Source organism: Neofelis nebulosa, chromosome 2 (genome assembly GCF_028018385.1).
Source record: "Neofelis nebulosa isolate mNeoNeb1 chromosome 2, mNeoNeb1.pri, whole genome shotgun sequence".
Classification (NCBI taxonomy): Eukaryota; Metazoa; Chordata; class Mammalia; order Carnivora; family Felidae; genus Neofelis; species Neofelis nebulosa.
In genome coordinates, this window is record NC_080783.1 from 7551480 (window position 1) to 7569637 (window position 18158).

At 60.0% G+C, this 18158-nt stretch overlaps 1 protein-coding gene across 6 annotated transcripts in view; it reads right to left on the reverse strand.

Annotated features, from left to right (window-relative positions):
• Positions 1 to 248: 248 nt before the first annotated feature.
• Positions 249 to 18158, reverse strand: part of DIS3L2 (DIS3 like 3'-5' exoribonuclease 2) — a 346483-nt gene continuing 328573 nt past the window's right edge. For 5 of the 6 annotated variants that reach the window (XM_058701221.1, XM_058701232.1, XM_058701196.1 and 2 more), the window contains 7 exons: positions 7538 to 7721; positions 6854 to 6940; positions 3720 to 3867; positions 3197 to 3327; positions 2922 to 3026; positions 1430 to 1531; positions 249 to 754 (listed from right to left, as the gene is read on the reverse strand). In XM_058701221.1, the coding sequence (XP_058557204.1) occupies positions 626 to 754; positions 1430 to 1531; positions 2922 to 3026; positions 3197 to 3327; positions 3720 to 3867; positions 6854 to 6940; positions 7538 to 7721 (886 nt within the window). In that variant the 3' untranslated portion in view covers positions 249 to 625. The remainder of the gene's footprint in view (positions 755 to 1429; positions 1532 to 2921; positions 3027 to 3196; positions 3328 to 3719; positions 3868 to 6853; positions 6941 to 7537; positions 7722 to 18158) is intronic. The other variant, XM_058701212.1, reaches the window with a different exon arrangement.

The following is an 18158-nucleotide window of genomic DNA, read 5'->3' on the forward strand; positions in this document are numbered from 1 at the left end:
TGAGGCAGGGTGATGGCTGAGCTTGCTGTCTTGCATACTAATTACATTTCTAATCAGCCGGAATGAGGCCCTGGCAACAGTGTGACATGTGGCCAGCTCTGTGAATCATCCTGGAACTGACAGAGAGGTTCCGGAGGGTGGCGATCTCAGCTCAGCTGTGAGGGGTGGAGCCCGAGCCAGGTCCCCGGTCGTGGGTCCCAGGGGCACCCTGCGGCCCTGGCCTCCCAGGGATGCCCCACACACCGGACCGCAATTCACACCTGATTTTATTCCATGACACTGATTTGCTGAAAACCCCCGGCTTCCTGGGCAGGGGAAGGCAGTGGGTGGGCAGGCAGAAGAGGGGCTGGCCTCCCGGGAGGACCGGGTCCTGTTCTGCTCTGGTTAAGCACCAGCCAGGCCTCAGCCTTCCGTCCGGCCCCACCCTCTCCTCTCCACAATTTGTTTAAAAACTGAGCTGCAAAAATAAAACAAAACGAAGAAATAAAAACAAAAACCCTGAGTTGTTAAAAACCAAATTAAAAGTCCCCTTTGGTGCCAAAAGGTCCTATTCCTAAAAGCCAGCGGGTGGGGCCGTCGTGTGGGTGGGGTGCGGCTGGGCTGGAGGCCGCCGCCGTCGTCACCGTCACGCTTCCTCCGCCTCCTGCGGGCCCGGGGGGCCCTCGGGGCCCGGCCGCTTCAGGGTGGCACTGTACTTGAGGGCCGAGGTCTCCGCCCGCAGCACCACCTCCACCAGGCTGAAGATGGTCACGACCTGCAGCAGAGCAGAGCCAGCGTGGTGACCCGAACGGGTCGTGAGGGGCCGGTCCCGCGGGACGGGAGGGACAAGGGCCTGCCGCTGTCCATCTAGCCGGGCCCCAGGCCCACTCGCCCTGCCCCCCTAGGCCTCTGTCTGCCCATCTGTAAGCCCAGCCTGCTCGGGGACTGAGGCCAGGGGGCCTTGGTGGGAAGTGAGGGAAGCACACACGGCTGTGTCCGTCGTCTGGCGCACAAGTGAGCGCTCAGTGTCCGCAAAAACAGCCGGGGTCTGGGGCTGGCCTTCGGAGCGTGCTGTGGGGAAGACCTTACGTGCAATTTCTGGGGTAGGGAGTCCACGGTTTTCATCGGACTCTCAAAAGGACCCCCAAAATGAAAACCCTGCTTTACGGGGACAGGCAGAACCCCGTCCTCTCCCCGCAGTGGGTCCCCAAGGCAGGGAAGGCAGGGCCGGAAAGCCGTGGCCCGAAGGAGGTAATGCGGGCGAGCCGTGTGGGTCTCGCAGGTAGAAGCTGAAAGCCCACCGGGAGCTTGAGTGCTTGAGGGTGGGGGTGGGGGTGCAGGAGGGGCAGCAGGGCAGGGGTGCCGCAGGAGGAAGGCTTCCTCGAGAGCTGAGGGGCGGGCGGGCCCACAGTGGCATTCTGGAAGAGCTGCCCCACCCCCTGGTTCTGACCTGCTGCACCGGCTCCTGCTCTAGGTCCTCAGGCTCCCAGACAAGCGTGAGCTCCGGCTTCTTGCCCACCCTTTGGAAGTGGTGGGACCGCAGGGGCAGCGCCTGGGGGTACACACGCCTGTGTTGTGGGGTGCGAGCTCTGCGTGCCGCCCCCTCACCTCTGACCCCGAAAGGCTGCCCACTGCTTGGGAGGCAGCTTCTGGCCGCCCTTGAAGGAGCTCCCCGCCCCACTCCCAGCAGACGGCTGCTTGACCTCTGACTACGGACCACCCCCACCTTTGGCTCTTACCTCCGGCCAGCTTTAGGAAGGCCCTGCCAGGCCATCTTCCGTTAAGGCAGGACCTGAGGGTGACCGAGTGCTGAGTGGCAGGGGCTGAGTCTGTCCTGGCTCATCAGGGGCTGTCTACTTGAGGCCCAAGGTGGACCGGGGAACCCAAGGCTGAGGGGTGCCGCCCCCTGCGGGTGCTGGGTCTGTTAACACAGGCTGAGGGCTGGCTTGTCTGCAGACCCAAATCTGTCTGATGACCTAGACCTGAACTTTTGTCCTGCTCAATGAACTTCAGGGCAAGAGCCCTGATTGATTCCAGCTGGACTCCATTCTGTCTCTTCCGCTTTGCTCCACTGTATTAATTCCATGCTTATTCCACTCCATGTGCGGGGCTCTGCACTCCCCCAAGTGTTCTGGATGTCAAGAAAGTCAAAGCCAGGGTCAAGGGCCAGGTGGTGACCTGCCAACCACAAGGTCAGCTGAAACAGGCCCCTCAGATGGCGTTGGCACAGGCACCAAGTGCCCCTGGAAAGAACCTTGAATAAATAATCACACAGGGCAGGACCCAAGGCAAGGGCCGGTCTCTTCCTTCCCTTCAGGGGACATAGTTTCCAGAGTGGCCCTGGATCATTCTCTCATCTTTCCTTCCTTCACATTCCTATAAAAAATTCCGCCCCCCAAAGCCTGCACACTCTGCCACCCTGCACTGGTTAGGGTGGGGCCCATTCTCTGGTTGCCTGGGTCCTTCGGGAAGGGGCCCAAGCCTGACTCTTGGCCTGGATCCCTCATCCTAGGCAGGTGCAGCTGGGTGTCCGGGCGTGGCTCGACAAGTGGGCTTGGTGCCGGGTGGCAGAGGGTAGCAAGGTCGGGGAGGTATATACACTCGGCTGCCGCATGCCATTGTCACTGCCTTAGCTTGTATTCTCCAGGGCACATGAGGACATCAAGGACCTTGCGCTGTGCTCCCATCCTCCACGCTAGTGTGTCCCTGGGCCAGGAACCCCCAGATACCAGAGAGATATGGAGGAGACCCCAGCAGAGGGTTGGGGGACACGCAAGTGAAAGCACAGTGTGCAGTCGATGCAGCTCGGTGGGTCTGTGAGGAGGGAAGGCTTTCAACAGATGCCATGAGGTCCCCGGCTCCCATGTCATAGTGGGTGCGCTTCAGCACTGTGCCTGCCCGGAAGGTCCCTAACCCTGGCCTGGGTGGCCGTGGGCACTCACATTACAGTAGACACGCTTCTGCACCCCGTAGCGCAGCACCAGCACGTCGAAGGCTTGGTTCAGGACGCCTAGCACCATGGCTTCTGACTCCAGGGGGCCACTTTCCTGCAGGACGGAGCTCTAGCCAAGGCTTGGCCACAGGACATGCCATCCCCACCAGGGCCCACCCCAGCTGCCGAAGGCCCATGAGCTCCTTAAGGGCGCCCCGTGAACAGGTGCCCAGGAGGGGGAGTGGGGTAGGTGAGGGGGAGGGGCTGCCAGGCCGGTGGCCTCACCTTCACGAGGATGGCAAAGAAGAGGCCGGTGCTGAGCTCCTGTACGCGCTTGGACGCCATGCGGCGGTCATTGCAGTGGTCGGCCTGCTTTTGCAGGGCGTCGGGTTCCAGGTCCGGCAGCTCCCTGTAGCCTGGGAAGAGGGTGGGTGCGGGGCAGCTGGCAGGGTGCTGTGCGTGTGCCGGCCACGGCTGGGTGACGGGAAGCATGGTGCTCCCTGCCCAGGCAAGGTGGGGCCTGGGAAACCCATGCAGGGCAGAGGCCTTCCTGCTGCTCAGCTCCGGAGGCTCCGGCAAGGTGGGCAGCCATGGTTGGGGTCCTCGAGCCCCGGCTTTTGTATCGGATTTTAGTGAGCCCCACTGCAGCCACCCCCAGCATGCTCACAGAGGGCGTTTCTGGGCCCAGGCTCCCCGGCTGCTCAGGCCGTCTGCCCCCTGGAGTCTCTACATAGAGCCATGGGACCCGCTCTGGGGCTGGGCAGCCCTCAGGCGGGCACAAGCCTGCATTACCCCAGTGCTGTCTTACCAAGAGTGGCGGCCAGGAGGCGGTGCACCAGGACGTCAGCAAAGCGGCGGATGGGGGAGGTGAAGTGGGTGTAGAGTGGTACGTTGAGGGCATAGTGCCGGAACTGTGCCTGGTCCCGCAGCGTCCCCGAGCAGAAGTACAGTGCCATCTGGGGGGATGGGAGGTGAGTCTTAGAACCTGGCCAGGCCGGGTCAGGGTGGGGTTTGCTCTGCCAGGCTGTGATGCTCAGAGTCTCATGATGGGCTGTTTTGGGGGTGGACTGAACTGCCAGGCTTCAGGTGGCCGACCACAGGCCCGAGGAGGCCAGGAGCCACCCTCTGTAAGGGGACCAGTGTGGCTGCCACGAGGCTGTGCAGAGCCACGAGATGCCCATGCCCCTCTCCTGCTGAAGACAAACGTGGGCCTTGCCCTGCACTGCCCGGACCCTTCGTGATGGCAGCATGCAGAACAGGCCAAAGAGCACCATAAGGGGCCCACCCCGCCTCTGTGGGGCCCAGGAGGTGCTGGGAAACCTCAGGATGGTTGGAAACCTCCTCCCTCTGAGCCCTGTGGGACCGGACACCCGAGCCCTCAGGGAGGGCCGCCCACCTGCTGAATTGTGAGGGCAGCTGGGGAGGAGCTCATCCTCCCCCTCAGCCGGCCGCTGCCGAGTTTTCGGGGCTGTTACCGCCGGCAACAAGGAGGGAGCTGTTTCTGGTCTGCCCCTCCACGGGATGGGGATGGGGCAGCTACTGTGCAACAGGGAGCAGAGGGGAGGCCTGTGGCCATGCTGGACAAGGGGCCGCAGACGTCCCGTGGAGGCAGCAGCAGACGCCGAGGAGGCTACGGGGCTCTGCAAGGACACGAAGTCCACCTCCACCACCACCACGCGGCCGGAATGGGAAGTAGCAGAGGAGGCCCAGGACTCCTACTACCCGCCCAGAATGAAATGGACTGGGGGTGCCTGGCTCTTCCTCTGTGGCCCAGGCCTAGTCTTTGTTGTGACCAACCTCACGACCTCTGGCCCCGATGCCCGTCCTGCTAGAGGCGATGCTTGCACCCTGGCACCTCTGTACCCCCCATACTCAACCCTGCACCAGCCAAGGGAGGGAGAGGTTTGCCAGCCACCGGCCTCAGCCCTTCTTGTCCCTGACAAGCTGCCCTGAGCCAAGACTCAAGAGGTCTGAGCTCAAAATGCCCTTCTGCAGGGGAGAAACGATGACTGGGGTGCTTGAAGAGAGGCCAAGTTTCTCTGGGGGCCCAGCAAATAGCTCCAGGCCCGTAGTGGTTCTGCCATCCGGGAGCCTTGGCCACCGTCCCTGCAGCTGCTTGCCCAGTGGTCCCCAAGCTTCCGGGGCTGGGAATCAAGGACGCCGCTGCTGCCTGGGAGCAAGAGAACAGGTTCCTCATCTAGGGCCAAAGTCACACCCTTGTGTGCTCACTCACTTGCTCCGTTTGCACACACCCGCCTGTGCACTTGGCCAAACGGACAGCCGGCTCCGGTTACTCTGTGTACGTCGGCCCTGGAATCCAGGGCACAGCTGGGATGGCCGGCCCAGCTCCCTGAGACCTCTTCCCCTCCAGCTCCTGCTGGGACCTGGGTTATGTCCGGGGCAAGTCCCCGGGAGAGGTGGGAGCAGCCTCCACTCCAAGCCACGTCTGGGCCTCGTTCTCGGGGGTGGCCCAGATGATCAGGGGTGAGGAGGACGGAGGCCCTGGTCCCCTTTCTGGCTGGAGAAGGTGTCTCTGGGCAGGGTGGGATGGGTGAGGGCTGTGGCTTTCCCAGGGACCAGATGCTCCGGGGACAGCCCTGGTGCCCAGTTCCAGCACCTTACTTGGGACTTTTGTGCTCACTGCTACCGCCCCTGCCCGGTCCCCTGTCCTTGTCCCAGTTCTCAGGACTGGGAGAACAGGGGCACTTCAGAAATTCCAACAACCCCCTGCCCTCAGCTCCCCAGACAAAGGCTGGCTGTTAAGGTCACTTACTGGCAGGCAAGGCCAGAAGTCCACTCTATTTAAAGGCTCTGGTTGACTCGGGAGAGGAAGGCTCCTTTCTCCGGGGCTAGTTTGACCTTGGAGGTGGATGCCTTCCAGAGGCTGGGGGCAGGGAACGGGAGCCCAATTAGCCCTCACGGCACAGTCAACAGGTAGATCTTGGGACCCAGGGGCTACTGCATCTCAGAGTAACTGGAGGGCAGAGTGACATCGAGCCCCTTGGCCACAGGCACACCTGCCCCTCTGTGTGGCTTTAAGGGGCTGGGTGGGGGCAGACAATGGTGACTGGGGGCAGGGGAAAGGCAGCCAGACCACACGGGCCCGGATGACCCCATTCCTGGCAGAAAATATGACTGTCAGAAAATAAATCGGCTGTGGCCAGCTGAGGTGACCTGGTTCCTGTGAACAGACTGAACCTGCAGTGACCGAGCCCCTGAAAAATGGTTTGTCACTGCCCCTCAGTCAGACCGGGGCCCAGAGCTGGTCCCATTAGTATCTGTGGCTCCCGCTGACCTGACAGGCTGGTGGGGTGGCTCCTTCCCAAGATGCTTGTGCCTGCCAGAGGGCTGAGACCTGCTGTTAGGAGCAAGCTCACTGTCTACCTCCCAGGCTGCCAGCCTGTCACCCTGCCTGCAGACACAGGCCCATGGTCTAAATCCTCCTCTACTAGCTGGCGAGAGGGAGACAATTCTGCCTGGGGTCCAGAAGCCGTGGTAGGGGCTGATGACTGCTCCCCTGGGCAGGCTGCTGCAGGAGACAAGACAATCTCTCCCCTCCGGGGTGCCCGTCCAACTGAGTTGCTGACCAGCGCCCCATTCCCTTCCTTAAGCTGGTCTGGTTTGTGGCGACTGGGCACCAAAGGCTTAGCGTACACCCTGTGGGGACTCCCTGCCTTCTGCTAGGAAACAGAGCCCCAGACGCCACGTGAAGGGGGGAGTGAGGCTCAAACGAGGCCCTTTAACAGCCCTGTAGAAGCCGTCCTTGAGCAGATGAGGCAGGCAAGTCTGTGTAGGAGGCAGATCAGGCTCAGGAGCCCAGGGCTCACCTGTCCTAGGTGTTGCCTGGGGGTGCTCCCCACCCCTCCCCTTAGTTCCTGTGTGTGTGGAGGCCATGGATGCTCCTAAGAGAAAAGGGAGGATGGGGACGAGGCCCCTCCTTACCTGCATGGGCCGGGAGCACATGTTGGTGAGCACCTCCTTCCGGGCCAGTGAGTACTTGTCATCTCCAAATGTTTTGGTCAGACTTTTCTAGAAGCAAACCCGTGTGATATGCAGTCAAGCCTGGGTTGGCTCTGGGGCCCCTGTCACCCTCTGACCATCTGAGACCTGGCTCTGGGGAGGAAGGGTATGCTGAGGGGCTCGACCGTGCTCAGATGGCCACGGTGGGCTGCAGGGGGCCAGCAGCCCCAGCCCATGTCCTGCTCTGAGGTCAGTCCGTCTTATTGGCTAGAGGGAGAGACTGGTTTCCAGTTGTCTGACCTAAGGTGCCTCTTTGCCCACCCCAGGCTTACAGCACAGATGGGAGCAGCCTCCCTTCCGTGGGATCGGAGCTGAAGTCATGGGTCCCCAAGCCCCATAAGGCTTAGATCCAGGCAGGAAACATTTGACCCTACTTACCGTAAAAAACATTCTCTGGCTTCCAATCATCTCAGCCCCTTACTGAAAGTTTCTGGACCCAAGCCCCGCCCATCCCTGGCCACAGGATCCCTGCCCATAGATAGATGGGTGTTGACTGCCTTCCCTTGGCCCGGTCCTGGTGGGGAGCATGGCCCATGGCCAGGGCCTCTGTGACTTGGAGGCTTTCTCCCCTAGGGTCTCCCCCTCCCCTACACTCCCGGCACTCACGTTGAGGGCCCCGGCAGAGCTGAAGTCCATGGGCAGCCCCATCTGGTCACAGAATTCCATGAGGTCATTGAGCATCTTGGTCTGGGGCGGGGGGTGCCGGCGCAGCAGGGCACGCTCAGGGAAGGCGCGGTAGGTCTTGTGGGCCACTGCCATGTTGGCCAAGAGCATGAACTCCTCCACGAGCCTGCAGCGGGGGGAACCAGCAGGGGTCAGGGGCTGCTGCTCCCCTTCTCTCCCAGGCTCTCTGTGGGCTGGCTCTCATGTACCCTTGAGTCTCAGCCTTGAGACACTGTCCTGTCTCCCGGCTTGTTCCCCTGCTTGGGCCCCTCTCTGCGCTAACCAGTCTGTATCACTCTTCTCTGCTGATGCGTGAGGTTGCACACCACCTCCCCGACTGGACGGGGGGGATGGCATCCGTCTTATTCCCTGCTGTAGCCCCAGTGTTTGGCACCCCAGCACCCCAACCCCACCTGACTGGAAGAAGGTGCTCGGCAAGGAGCTCTGCTGAATGACTAGCCTCCTAGAACACTCAGGGGCGCACCGGCTGTACGAAAACAAGGCACCCAGGTATGCCATGAGAACTCAGAGGGCTTCCTGGGGGTATGTGGAAGGCGGTCAGCAGACCCAGGGCTCCCTTCTCCCCCAGGGGAGATGAACAGGAGAGTCGCAGAGGGCAAGAGGGATTGCCCGTTCTGGGGCAAGGCAAACGTGCAGTTGAGGTGACCAAATCCCAGACAGTTAAAGTGTAATTAGAATAAACAAGTATCAACAGATATGGCTTCAAGAGACAAAGGTACACCAAGGACCCAGGGAGAGGACCGGGGACGGATGGGGGATGAAAGGAGCAGGCAGAATAGGAAACTGGATCACATAGCCCTGAGGTCAGCACCCCCAGCCCCCACATCTGGGGCAGGAGGCCATATGCTGCTTCCCGCACCCGGGGCTCCCGTGGGAGGATAAACAGATCACACACACGTGTAAGAGCTGAAGCCCCTGGAAAGGGGGCTCGGGCATGCTGTGGCCACCGTGGCCAGGGTGTGCTGTACAGGGAAAGTCTCGCTCAGTTCAGGGAGGTCTCCCCCCTGCCTTTAATCTGGGCCCCCAAGCTGCATGTCGAGCCTGTGCTTCTCCCACAGAGGCAGAAGAGGTCAAGGAGTAAGCAAGCTCCGGGAGCCCTGGCAGCAAGCAGCCGGAGGCCAGGGACGCACTTCCTCTTCCTGGAGGTGTGGGTAATGTTTCAGGGTTAGCCTTGTCACCTGGCCAAGCTCTCGGAAAGAAAAGCAGCCAGTGATGGGGGCGGGGGGAGAACGAGCATGAGCTGACAGAGCCCCTCCTCCCCCCAGACCGGGCCTGCCAGGGCAGAAGTGTGGCTCTGGCCTGCCAAGCCGCCCCGAGAACAAACCAATCTCCCAGAAGCCCTCTCTACGAGGAAGAGGGGCTGGAAATGGCCCTCTGGCGACAGCACCACCAGAGGGACTGGGCCAGATCTGGGTCTCGGGAGGAGGCCCACCCGAGCCTGCACTCCTAGCCCCTCCTCTGTGGGGATGACTTTGGACTGGCCCACCATGGGGCAGGGATACAGCTCAGGTGCAGGACTGAAGGGTCAGGTCTCAGCTGGCCCTTGTACATGAAGGAAACCCTGTGTGTGGAATGAGGAGTTCCTTTATACCCTACTGTGCAGTAACAGCCATTTAAAATTTTTTTTTTTACATTTATTTATTTTTGGGAGACAGAGCACAAGCAGGGTAGGGGCAGAGGGAGAATGAGACACAGAATCCGAAGTAGGCTCCAGGCTCTGAGCTGTCAGCACAGAGCCTGATGCGGGGCTTGAACCCACAAACCGTGAGATCATGACCTGAGTCGAAGTTGGACACCTAACCGACTGAGCCACCCACGCCCCCCTGTAACAGCCACTTAAATGACCATTCTGCCTCCCTCTGCTCCCCAATCTGTCCTTGTGCACATCACTTCCCGCTGAAAAACCTTTGAGTTCAGGCACCTGAACCCAATCACCATCTCCCGAGTGGAGGGACGTCTGAACCCCGGCTCGATGCATCTGCTGTAGGGCCCTGCACAACACGGACCTTTCCCGATCCTCCTTTCCCTCAAATGTAGCATAGGGGTAGTAGCCCCTGCTTCACAGGGCGGTTGTGCAAACCAATGGGAGTAACACATGTCACAAGGGCAGGCCCTGTGCCTGGCACGTCATCGGCCTTAAGACACAGGATGTGCTTCCCTCTCTCCCCGCCTTCCACACCAAACCTCCAGTCTGTACTCCGCCCTGTAAGTTTCATCCCTGCCATCGATCCCCCCTTATTTGCCTTTTCCTCACCTTCCCTGAAGGCCCAGGCTGAAGGCCGTCTCCATCACCCCTCTGGGTACTTACTGCTAACTAGCCATCTGTCAACAAGAGCCAGGCTGTTCTATGGTCACCTGTGTCACAGTCTAGCACTGTTTGACTCTCCATACTTGATCATCCTATTTAGATCTTGTCAACCCAAGAGAAGTCTCAGTTCCTGCTCAATAAATGTCTGATACTAGAGACCATTATCACCTAAATGCTTCAGATGGCATACCTTCATGCATTCATCTGTTCACTCAACAAACACTACTGGGTGCCAGACGGTTCTAGACCCGTCTCCCCGTGCAGTCTGAGAGTCCTTGTGGGCGGGGGGGCACACGGTCTGTTCCCTGGAGCCCTGGAGTCTCCAGCCCAGCTGCAAGCTTGGTTGAAAAGGGAACACCTATATAACCTTGTGGCTGACCCTGGGCTGTGTTTTGCCAGTGTGGCCAGCAGGGGGCAGCATGCCCCCATAGCAGGGTTGTGGTCAGGATGCAGGCTGGGAGTGCTGAGCAGAGCAGGAGGAGAAGGCTGGGCTGTGGTGTTCCAGCCTGTCCCCTCCACCTGACTCCCACTGCTCGGGTCAAAGGAACAGAATGCATGGGGTGCCTCCCCAGGCAGAGCCTTGCATCTGTTCCCACTTTCTGCAGGGGCTCTCCCACCTCATCTCTCATGGTCTCAAGTAAGGATGAGAATAGGAAGGAAGGGAATGAGGAGGGTGCAGCCAATGCCCAGAGCCTCAGGCAGTGACAAAAGAACCAAGTCAAGCTGCTTCTCCAGCGACCCCACTACTTGTCCTCCCTGGACCCCCAGTGCAGTCCCACGAGTCTCCTGAAGCCGGTGGGAGAAACACAAGTGTGCTCTCGTTAACCTGGAGAGAAGAAAGTCTGGCAAAGCTTGAGATGCAGAGGCTGACCTTGGAGAGGTCCTGTGGTGCCTCCCAGGGGCTCATTTCTCCCCGAGTGTCTTCAGTGCCTCCCTCATGACAGGGAGGCAGGAGTTAAGAGGGTAGCCCGTGGAACTCTCTCCAAGATGGTTTGCTGATATCAAGCATTCATCCCAGGAAAACGTCAATGTCACCAAACTGGGAGGTGGTGTAGCAATAAGCCTGGACTCCCTGGGTGTTGCCACGGCTCATTAGTGTTCTAGGATAGCGGCAGGGACCATTTCCTCACAACCTGTCCTTAACATCCTTCTTATACCAGCAGGTGGGAGAGGGAGGGGTAGAGAGAACACACAAACTGTGAGGACAAGGAAGCAGAAGCGGGGCCTGGAGCATTGTGGCAGCCATCCTGGGGTGGTTGGGAGGGACACATTGCTGCTGGAGGACGGTCCCCAGTGGAGTGTGGGAACAGGAAGGCCAAGGAAATGCCAAGCGGCCGGCAGCCAGATTCCACGGAGTTCAGAATTCACTGTCAAAAACAGGGCTAGGCATCACGGAGGGAGAACTGGGCTGGCAGCTACTGGGGGTGGGCCAGGTGGATGTCTCTGCTCTCATCTGAGGCCTGCAAAGTCCCCCTCGTTGGGTTCAACAGGTTGCCCCCGACCCACCATGGGTCAGTTCCACGGATCGGCCAGCAGGGGGCCCCCCAGCATCTTCCTTCCACAGGACCTGGGACGTGGCAGGAGCAGCTTAGAACCCAGGAACTTCTGGGCAGGAAAGAGCCTTAGTTTATAAACTGCAGCCCTGCAGCCTGTGGTCCAGGGGTCTTTGGGCTCCCATTCAGTGTTTTTCTCCGTAGTCAAAGGGGCTGAAGGCTTGCGCTCTGAGGGAAGGCAGGGTGATCAGAAGAGACACGTGGACAGATGGCATCCCTTCACCCTGATCTCCTTCCCCTGTTGGGGGCCAGGGCTGCATGCACAGACCCAGCAGGCAGGCCTCAGACGATGCCCCAAGCTGTTCTGGGTGGTTAGGACGCGCCCCTGAGAGCAAATGTCACACGCTGGAGTCTGGGAGGTGGGGACGGAGGCCTGTGGGCCGCCGTGGCCTTGGGCTCTGCTCCCCAATCTGGGTACCTGCCCTGGTCATAACCCGTCCCCTCCTTCTGTTCCAGCGTGTGATGTTTGCTCTTAAGCATGAGATCACTCAGCCCTGCTGGGAAGGTGGCAGGGGAGGGGGTTTGAAGTCAGCAACTTCCTGGCAAGTGCTCTAAAGGGGGGCTCAGGACTGGCCAGGATCACCTTCCAGAACAGCAAGCCAAGCCCTTGGAGATGGGGCCTTGATTCCAGTCCTGGCATCTGCTGAGCATTTGGAGCCCAGTGCCACTGGGGACCCACAACTCTGGAGGTCTTGGGGGGGGGGGGTCTGTGACAGACAGCCGCACAGCTGGCTGGGGGCCGAACCAGGATGCCAGCTCGTCAGCACTCGTTCTCAGGATCCCACTTACCTGTGCTCTGGGCTTCCAGGTGCTGGGCGTGGGGGGTGGGGGGGAGGCGGAGGGGCAGGTTGAAGGCTTCTCGTCCCAGCGAGAAGCCGAACAAGTCTAGAGCTGTCAGAGTCCCTCACCCGCCACGGCAGAGGGCGGGCAAAAGCCACAAGCAACCTACTCACAAGTATACACACTCCTCACACAGCAGAGACGACTTTGGTCCAGAACGGTGTTTTCTAAAATGCGGTAACGTTACTTAAAGAAAAAAAGTATTAATATATAGGAGATGCTAGGGCGGGGTTTTATTTGACGTTTTTCTTATGGGACATCCCTTCACCTTTGAGACGCTAACGTGCATCAGGACTACAAGAAGCTACCAGACGCGGCATTTACCGCGTACTGAGGACTGAACTTGAGGGATGACGTCTGGGAAAGGATGCTCTACCTGGCAGGGGTCACACAGGGGCGAAATGAGAGATGGGGTAAAACATCTGCCCTCTCGGAGGAAGGGTGCCCATTCCCGGCCATCCGGGGCCTGGACTGAACGCGCCCTTGCTCGGCTGGGAAACCCTCGCTCCAGGAGTTTTGTTACTTAGGGGCCTGGGTGTGTCTGTGGCCAAGAAGCCCCTCGAGGGACAGGGAGGGTGGTGGCCTGCGGCGAGGTTCCTGCTCTTCACCTCTCCTGCTACTTGTCCTGCTCCCTTCCTTGCTCCGTGCGCAGAGGCCGTGCCATGTGGAGAGGAGAGGCGAGTGGCCACCAGCTCAGTAGCTTGCCTGGACTTCCAGCTCTGCCCCTCACAAGCTGCGGGACTGCAGATACATTTTTAAACCTCTCTGAGTCTCAATTTATTTACCCGACAAATGGAGATGCAAATATACAAGTGCTTGGCCTTAACGAAATAGGACAATTTCGTGCATGCCGTGAATGTGACCGGCTGGGTGCCCCAAGACAAGGATTTGGGCTGAACATGCAGAAGGATCCCCGGGGGCTCCTGCTGCCCTCCTGCCCCAAAGCCACCACCTCGGTCAGGCCTCCAGCATTGACCAACCGGCCTCCCTAATTCTAGTGGCACCCTGTGGTTTACTTCTTTTTTTTAAAAAATTTTTAATGTTTATTTTTGAGAGAGAGACAGAGAGAGACAGCCTGAGTAGAGGAGGGGCAGAGAGAGAGGAAGACACAGAATCTGGAGCAGGCTCCAGGCTCTGAGCTGCCAGCACGGAGCCTGACGCGGGGCTCGAACCCACGAACCACAAGATCATGACCCGAGCTGAAGTCAGACACTTAACTGAGCCACCCAGGCGCCCCATACTTCTTTACGCCCAAAGTGGGGCATTCTTTCTCGAAGGCACACCTGATCACGTCCCACTCCTGCCTGATGCCCTTCGGTGGCGTCCACCTCCTGGTAAAATGAGGTTTACCCGGCTTTGTGTCGTGTGCCCAGAGTCGCCTCTTTCTTCTCCCCACCCTCCGCCCCCCACGGTGTAGCCATGCTGAGTTCCGTGGCTCTTCTCTCTTCTGTCTCACTTCACTGCTGCGCTCTCGGCTGAGATGCTGGCCCCCTCTCCTCTCTTCTTCCTGGGGAGGCAGCACGGGGCACGGACTCTATGTGCTTCCTGGGGATCCCATCCCAGCATTTTGCTCACACTGCGGTGACTGCCTCTGATCACCACCGTATCTCCCCTCCCCAGCCCAAGGCTGTCTACCTCGGCCCCAGCACAGGGCCCGGACACTCCATAAATTCGCGCAGATCCCCAGGATGGGTGCATTCGGGAGTTGGGAGGGCTGGATGCCTGCCACCACGGCCTGTTCTGCTTGGGCCCACAGCCCTCACGCGTGTACTTCTGGCCCCTGACACTTTGCTGCCACAACTTACAGCCCTGAGAAACGGGCCTGACTGAGTCCCTTCCCCGAACAAGGCGGCGCTAGAGCAGCAACAGGCCTGCCGGCTTCCCCACCCCAGCCTGAGGGGCGGTGCTCTGCACTTGGGAGACCACAGCGGCCTTGTTATTTATTTCCTGACGACCTCCCCAGCTAGAGCCTCTGTCTGTTTTCACTCGTCCTCACGTCTTTTCTGAGCTGCTTGTTGCAGCCTGGTTCTGCCCTGCGTGCAGTGAGAGAGGGAGAGACAATCCTGAAGCGCCTGGGTAGCTGAGGTGTGGACGCGCGGTCCCTTAAAGCCCCCTGCAGCCCTGGGAGGGGTTTCTATCCCTTTCTGTGTGAGGGGAGCTTACAGAGCAAAAAGGAAATGTGCCTGGCTCCGAGTCCCACAGCTGATTCGCAGACGGGCCCGTGTCACCTCGATGCCCTGCTGCCACCAGAGAGCCTTGTGGGCAGGTCAATTCCAAGAGATGGCAAGGAGGGAAACACTTTACACGAAAGGACGGAAGAGTAAAGGTGTGGAGGCAAAACACATCTAGAAAAGCATCAGCCGCATTTGGAGACTAAGGAACCGAGGGAAGGGGGAGGAGGGCTGTGCTGCAGGGGAAGGCCAGTAGGGGCCTGGGGTGCCAGCCTCCAGCACTGGCACTGCTCTGGGGAGCTGGGGTGCGAGGCGAAGGATAGGCGTGAAGAATATGGTGAAGGGGAGCACAGGGACCAGGGGCTGGGCACAGTTAGGGTGACAGCTGGAGACTGAGGGCTTGTGAGAAGCAGCCAGAGGCAGCAAGAGAGGGCAGGTCACGCCAGAGTCCGAGATGCACACACGATGAGGCTCTGGGAGCAGGTGAGACGTCCCCGGGCACAGAGGGGCAAGAGGGAAGGAGCTGGCAGGGTGGCGTGAGAGGGGGAACGAGGTCCAGTGCACGGTTGTCCGCGGGGCAAATGCTGTGAAGACACGGAGGCCGGGGAAGGCCACCGGGTTGGCGAGCGGGAGCACGGTGCCACAGCGGTGGGGCCAGGAAACGGATCCAGAAAACCAAAGATTAAAGAGTGAGGGAGGCTGCCAAACATAGATGACTCTCAATACGTTCATTAGTGAAAGAGACACGGGTCAGTTTGAAGGGAGGGTGAGGAGGGCCTCCGTAACGCTTTCTGATGGCTGCTTGAAGTATCCAAGAGATTGCTCTGCCTGTGATTTCAGAGGCAAAGGAGCTAATGGCGAGGGAGCACCTGAGGGTGAGTATGTGACCAGCCTGCATTTGGGGAGGAGGGGGTGTCCAGGGAAGAAGTCTGATGTCCCCTTGGCGCTGTGAGCTCCCAGGAGGGGACGCCGGGCCACATGGTTTGGGTAGAGAGGAGAAGGCCTGTCCTAGCCGCCCTCTACTCAAGGAGGGCCCTGGAGAGGGCCCCCATGCAGAGTCTGTCCCCGCAGGAAGGGACGGGCTATCTCCTTACAGCAGCCTGGAGCTCCCGTGGCCCGGAGAGGAAGGGTCTTGCTCAGGGGCACAGCCTGGCAGGGGAGGAGGGGGGCGGGATCCCATATTCCCCAGCCCCCTGTCCTGAGCTGTCCTGAGCGTTCAGGGAGGACATCTGGTAACCAACAGCCCCAGAACACAAGAGGCCCCTGTGTGAAGAGCAGCTGGGTAACCTCGGAGCGCTGGCACGAGGACACTGTCCCTGCAACTGTCCACTGGGCAAAGGAGAGAAGACAAAGGCCCATATCTATCAGGTCAACAAATAAAGTGGCCACCTCAACAAGGTCCAGGGACAGAGGAAGCCTCGGGGGGGTGCGGGGGGCGGGTCTCTGCCCTGCAGCAGAGGCAGGCACAGTCCAGACCCAAGGTCAGCTGCCTGCTCTCCCTCCCTTAGAATTCGGCCCATCTAGACAAGCAGAGAGAGGCCGGCATGGGCGGCAGGGTCTCTCCTGAGCCCAGGCTTGGTGTTGACAGGCAGGCCGGACCCCCGGCCCTTGCCCTTGGGCCCCTGGCTCCTCTGCACTTACCCCCTCAACCCTGCCTGGCAAGATGTTCCGTTTCCAGATTCATTTTACCAGCTAAACCAGATGAGAAACTCACCCCACCCCTTCCATAACCAGAACACTCAGAAAGTGGCTTTGGAAACGACGGGGGAGCCGGGCAGCCAGGGCAGAGTGGCATGGCTGTTACCCAAACCTGAAAAGGCATCAGCTTTCAAAGACCAAAAGCAAGTGAGAGACTAGAACAGCCTCTTCTGCCCCCAGCCACCAGGGTACTTGTCACAACTCTGTGGGAATCTCACGCAGATGGAATTAGGCCACTCACAGAGACTGTTCCATTAGCACTTGGTGAAAACTGCTAACTTGGAAATTTGATAAGAATTGCTCCCAGCCAGTTTCAAATCATTTCTTCTGAAGACCAGATTTTCCCCAGTTGGGCACATCCTCACTGCAGGCCCGGGAGCCCTCGGGCTCTGCTGTGGCTGTGAAGGCGGCCACCGGGCCTCTCACAAGCGCTGCGTGCCCCAGCGTGGCCCCTTCTCCCTTCCTCCGTGGGCGGGGGGAGGCGGCCACCCTCGCGGGGACCTGCTGCTCTCCCAGCAGCCCCAAACTGAGTGTAGTGTGGTGGAAAACCGCAAGGGCCCCCGGAGTTGGGGTGGGATGGGCCGGCGGGTGGATGGGCGCTGAGGTGAACTGCCGGGGATGGGAGGCTCGAAGAGACCTTTGTTGCGACAATCTCCTAGGTCGGGCCGGGGTGGAGCCGGCGGCCGGTGAGCTGGAAAGTGGAGGCCCAGAGACAGAGCTATCGACAGAGCTGGCCTGGGTGGGTGGGGGGTGGCAGGCTGGCCGATGGGCGCCCACCCACAGCCGGCAGGGCACCCCGCTGCGAGCAGCCGAGTGGAGGGTGCCGTGGCTGTGGGGCCGACCACACGTCACAGCTCGGGCCTCTCGCTGACCCCTCTCCTCCTGGGCTTGTTGCAACCTGCTGAGTGTTTTGGACATTCCCACGAAACCACAGGGAAATGAATGGGGCCTAGTTCACAGGCATGGAAAACCCCAGAGGGGAAGGCCTCTGGAGCCAGACATAACAGGCCCTGCGGGTGAGGCCGGAGCCAGGTTTCCTCTCCTGTGAGGCTGAATCCACTCCAGGGCCTTTCTATAGGTTCAGCGGGTGGGGCCCAGCTGCAGTGAGGCACGTTTTCAGCCGCTTGTTTTTCTAGCTCAGAAGGAAGTCTCCAGGGGCTAGGCGTCCTGTCCCGAGCATGGGCCCTCGGGCCCTGCCAAAGGGAGGCCCGGTGGCTGTGGTAGGGAGGGGATGGGGGTTTGCTGGGGAGCTGGGTTGACAGGCAGAAAGCCCTTTGTCAGCGTAAAGCTAGCTGAGAAGCCTCGCTCCCTTCCCAGGGTTCAGGACTCTGCTCGAGGAGGCACAGGGCCGGTGCTCATGGCAGAAAACTCCCCCTAAGCAGAACCAGGTGGCGGAGTGTGCTCGCGGCCTCACAGGGCTAGGTAATTAGGGCTTGCTGGCTACGCAGTGGTGTTGACACACATGCCTTTCTCCACTTCCAGCTGCCGTCCAACTGGAATTAGAACCGCTGACCAGAGGAGGTGTGGCCAAGATGCACAGAGGCCGGGCCACCTTCGGGAGCCACCGCAGGGCCCCCAACAGCTTTGCCGCCCTGTTCAGACTCCCGGGTCCGGGGGTTCCTTTTATGCCCCAGCCCAACTATGGGGCCTGGGTCTGTAGCCTTGGACAAGGGGCCAAGCGGGGGCCAGCTCGGTCATCACTGACATTGGGAGGGATCGATTTTTAAAGTTAGCTTTGGGCACAAAGATATTTGGGAGAGAAGGGTATTCCAGAACGTATAGGTGTCCCCTCGCACCCGCCCCCCCCCCCCCCCCCATGCACGTGCACATAGCAAAAGACAACTAGATAAGAAAGGACGAGATACATGTTCCTGGGAACTCAACCTACTTTGCTTTTGCAAGTTACAACATGCTTTCCTCACCTTCCCGAAGACACTCTTGGCCTCACTGCTGCTGGGGAGCAGTCCCCCTCG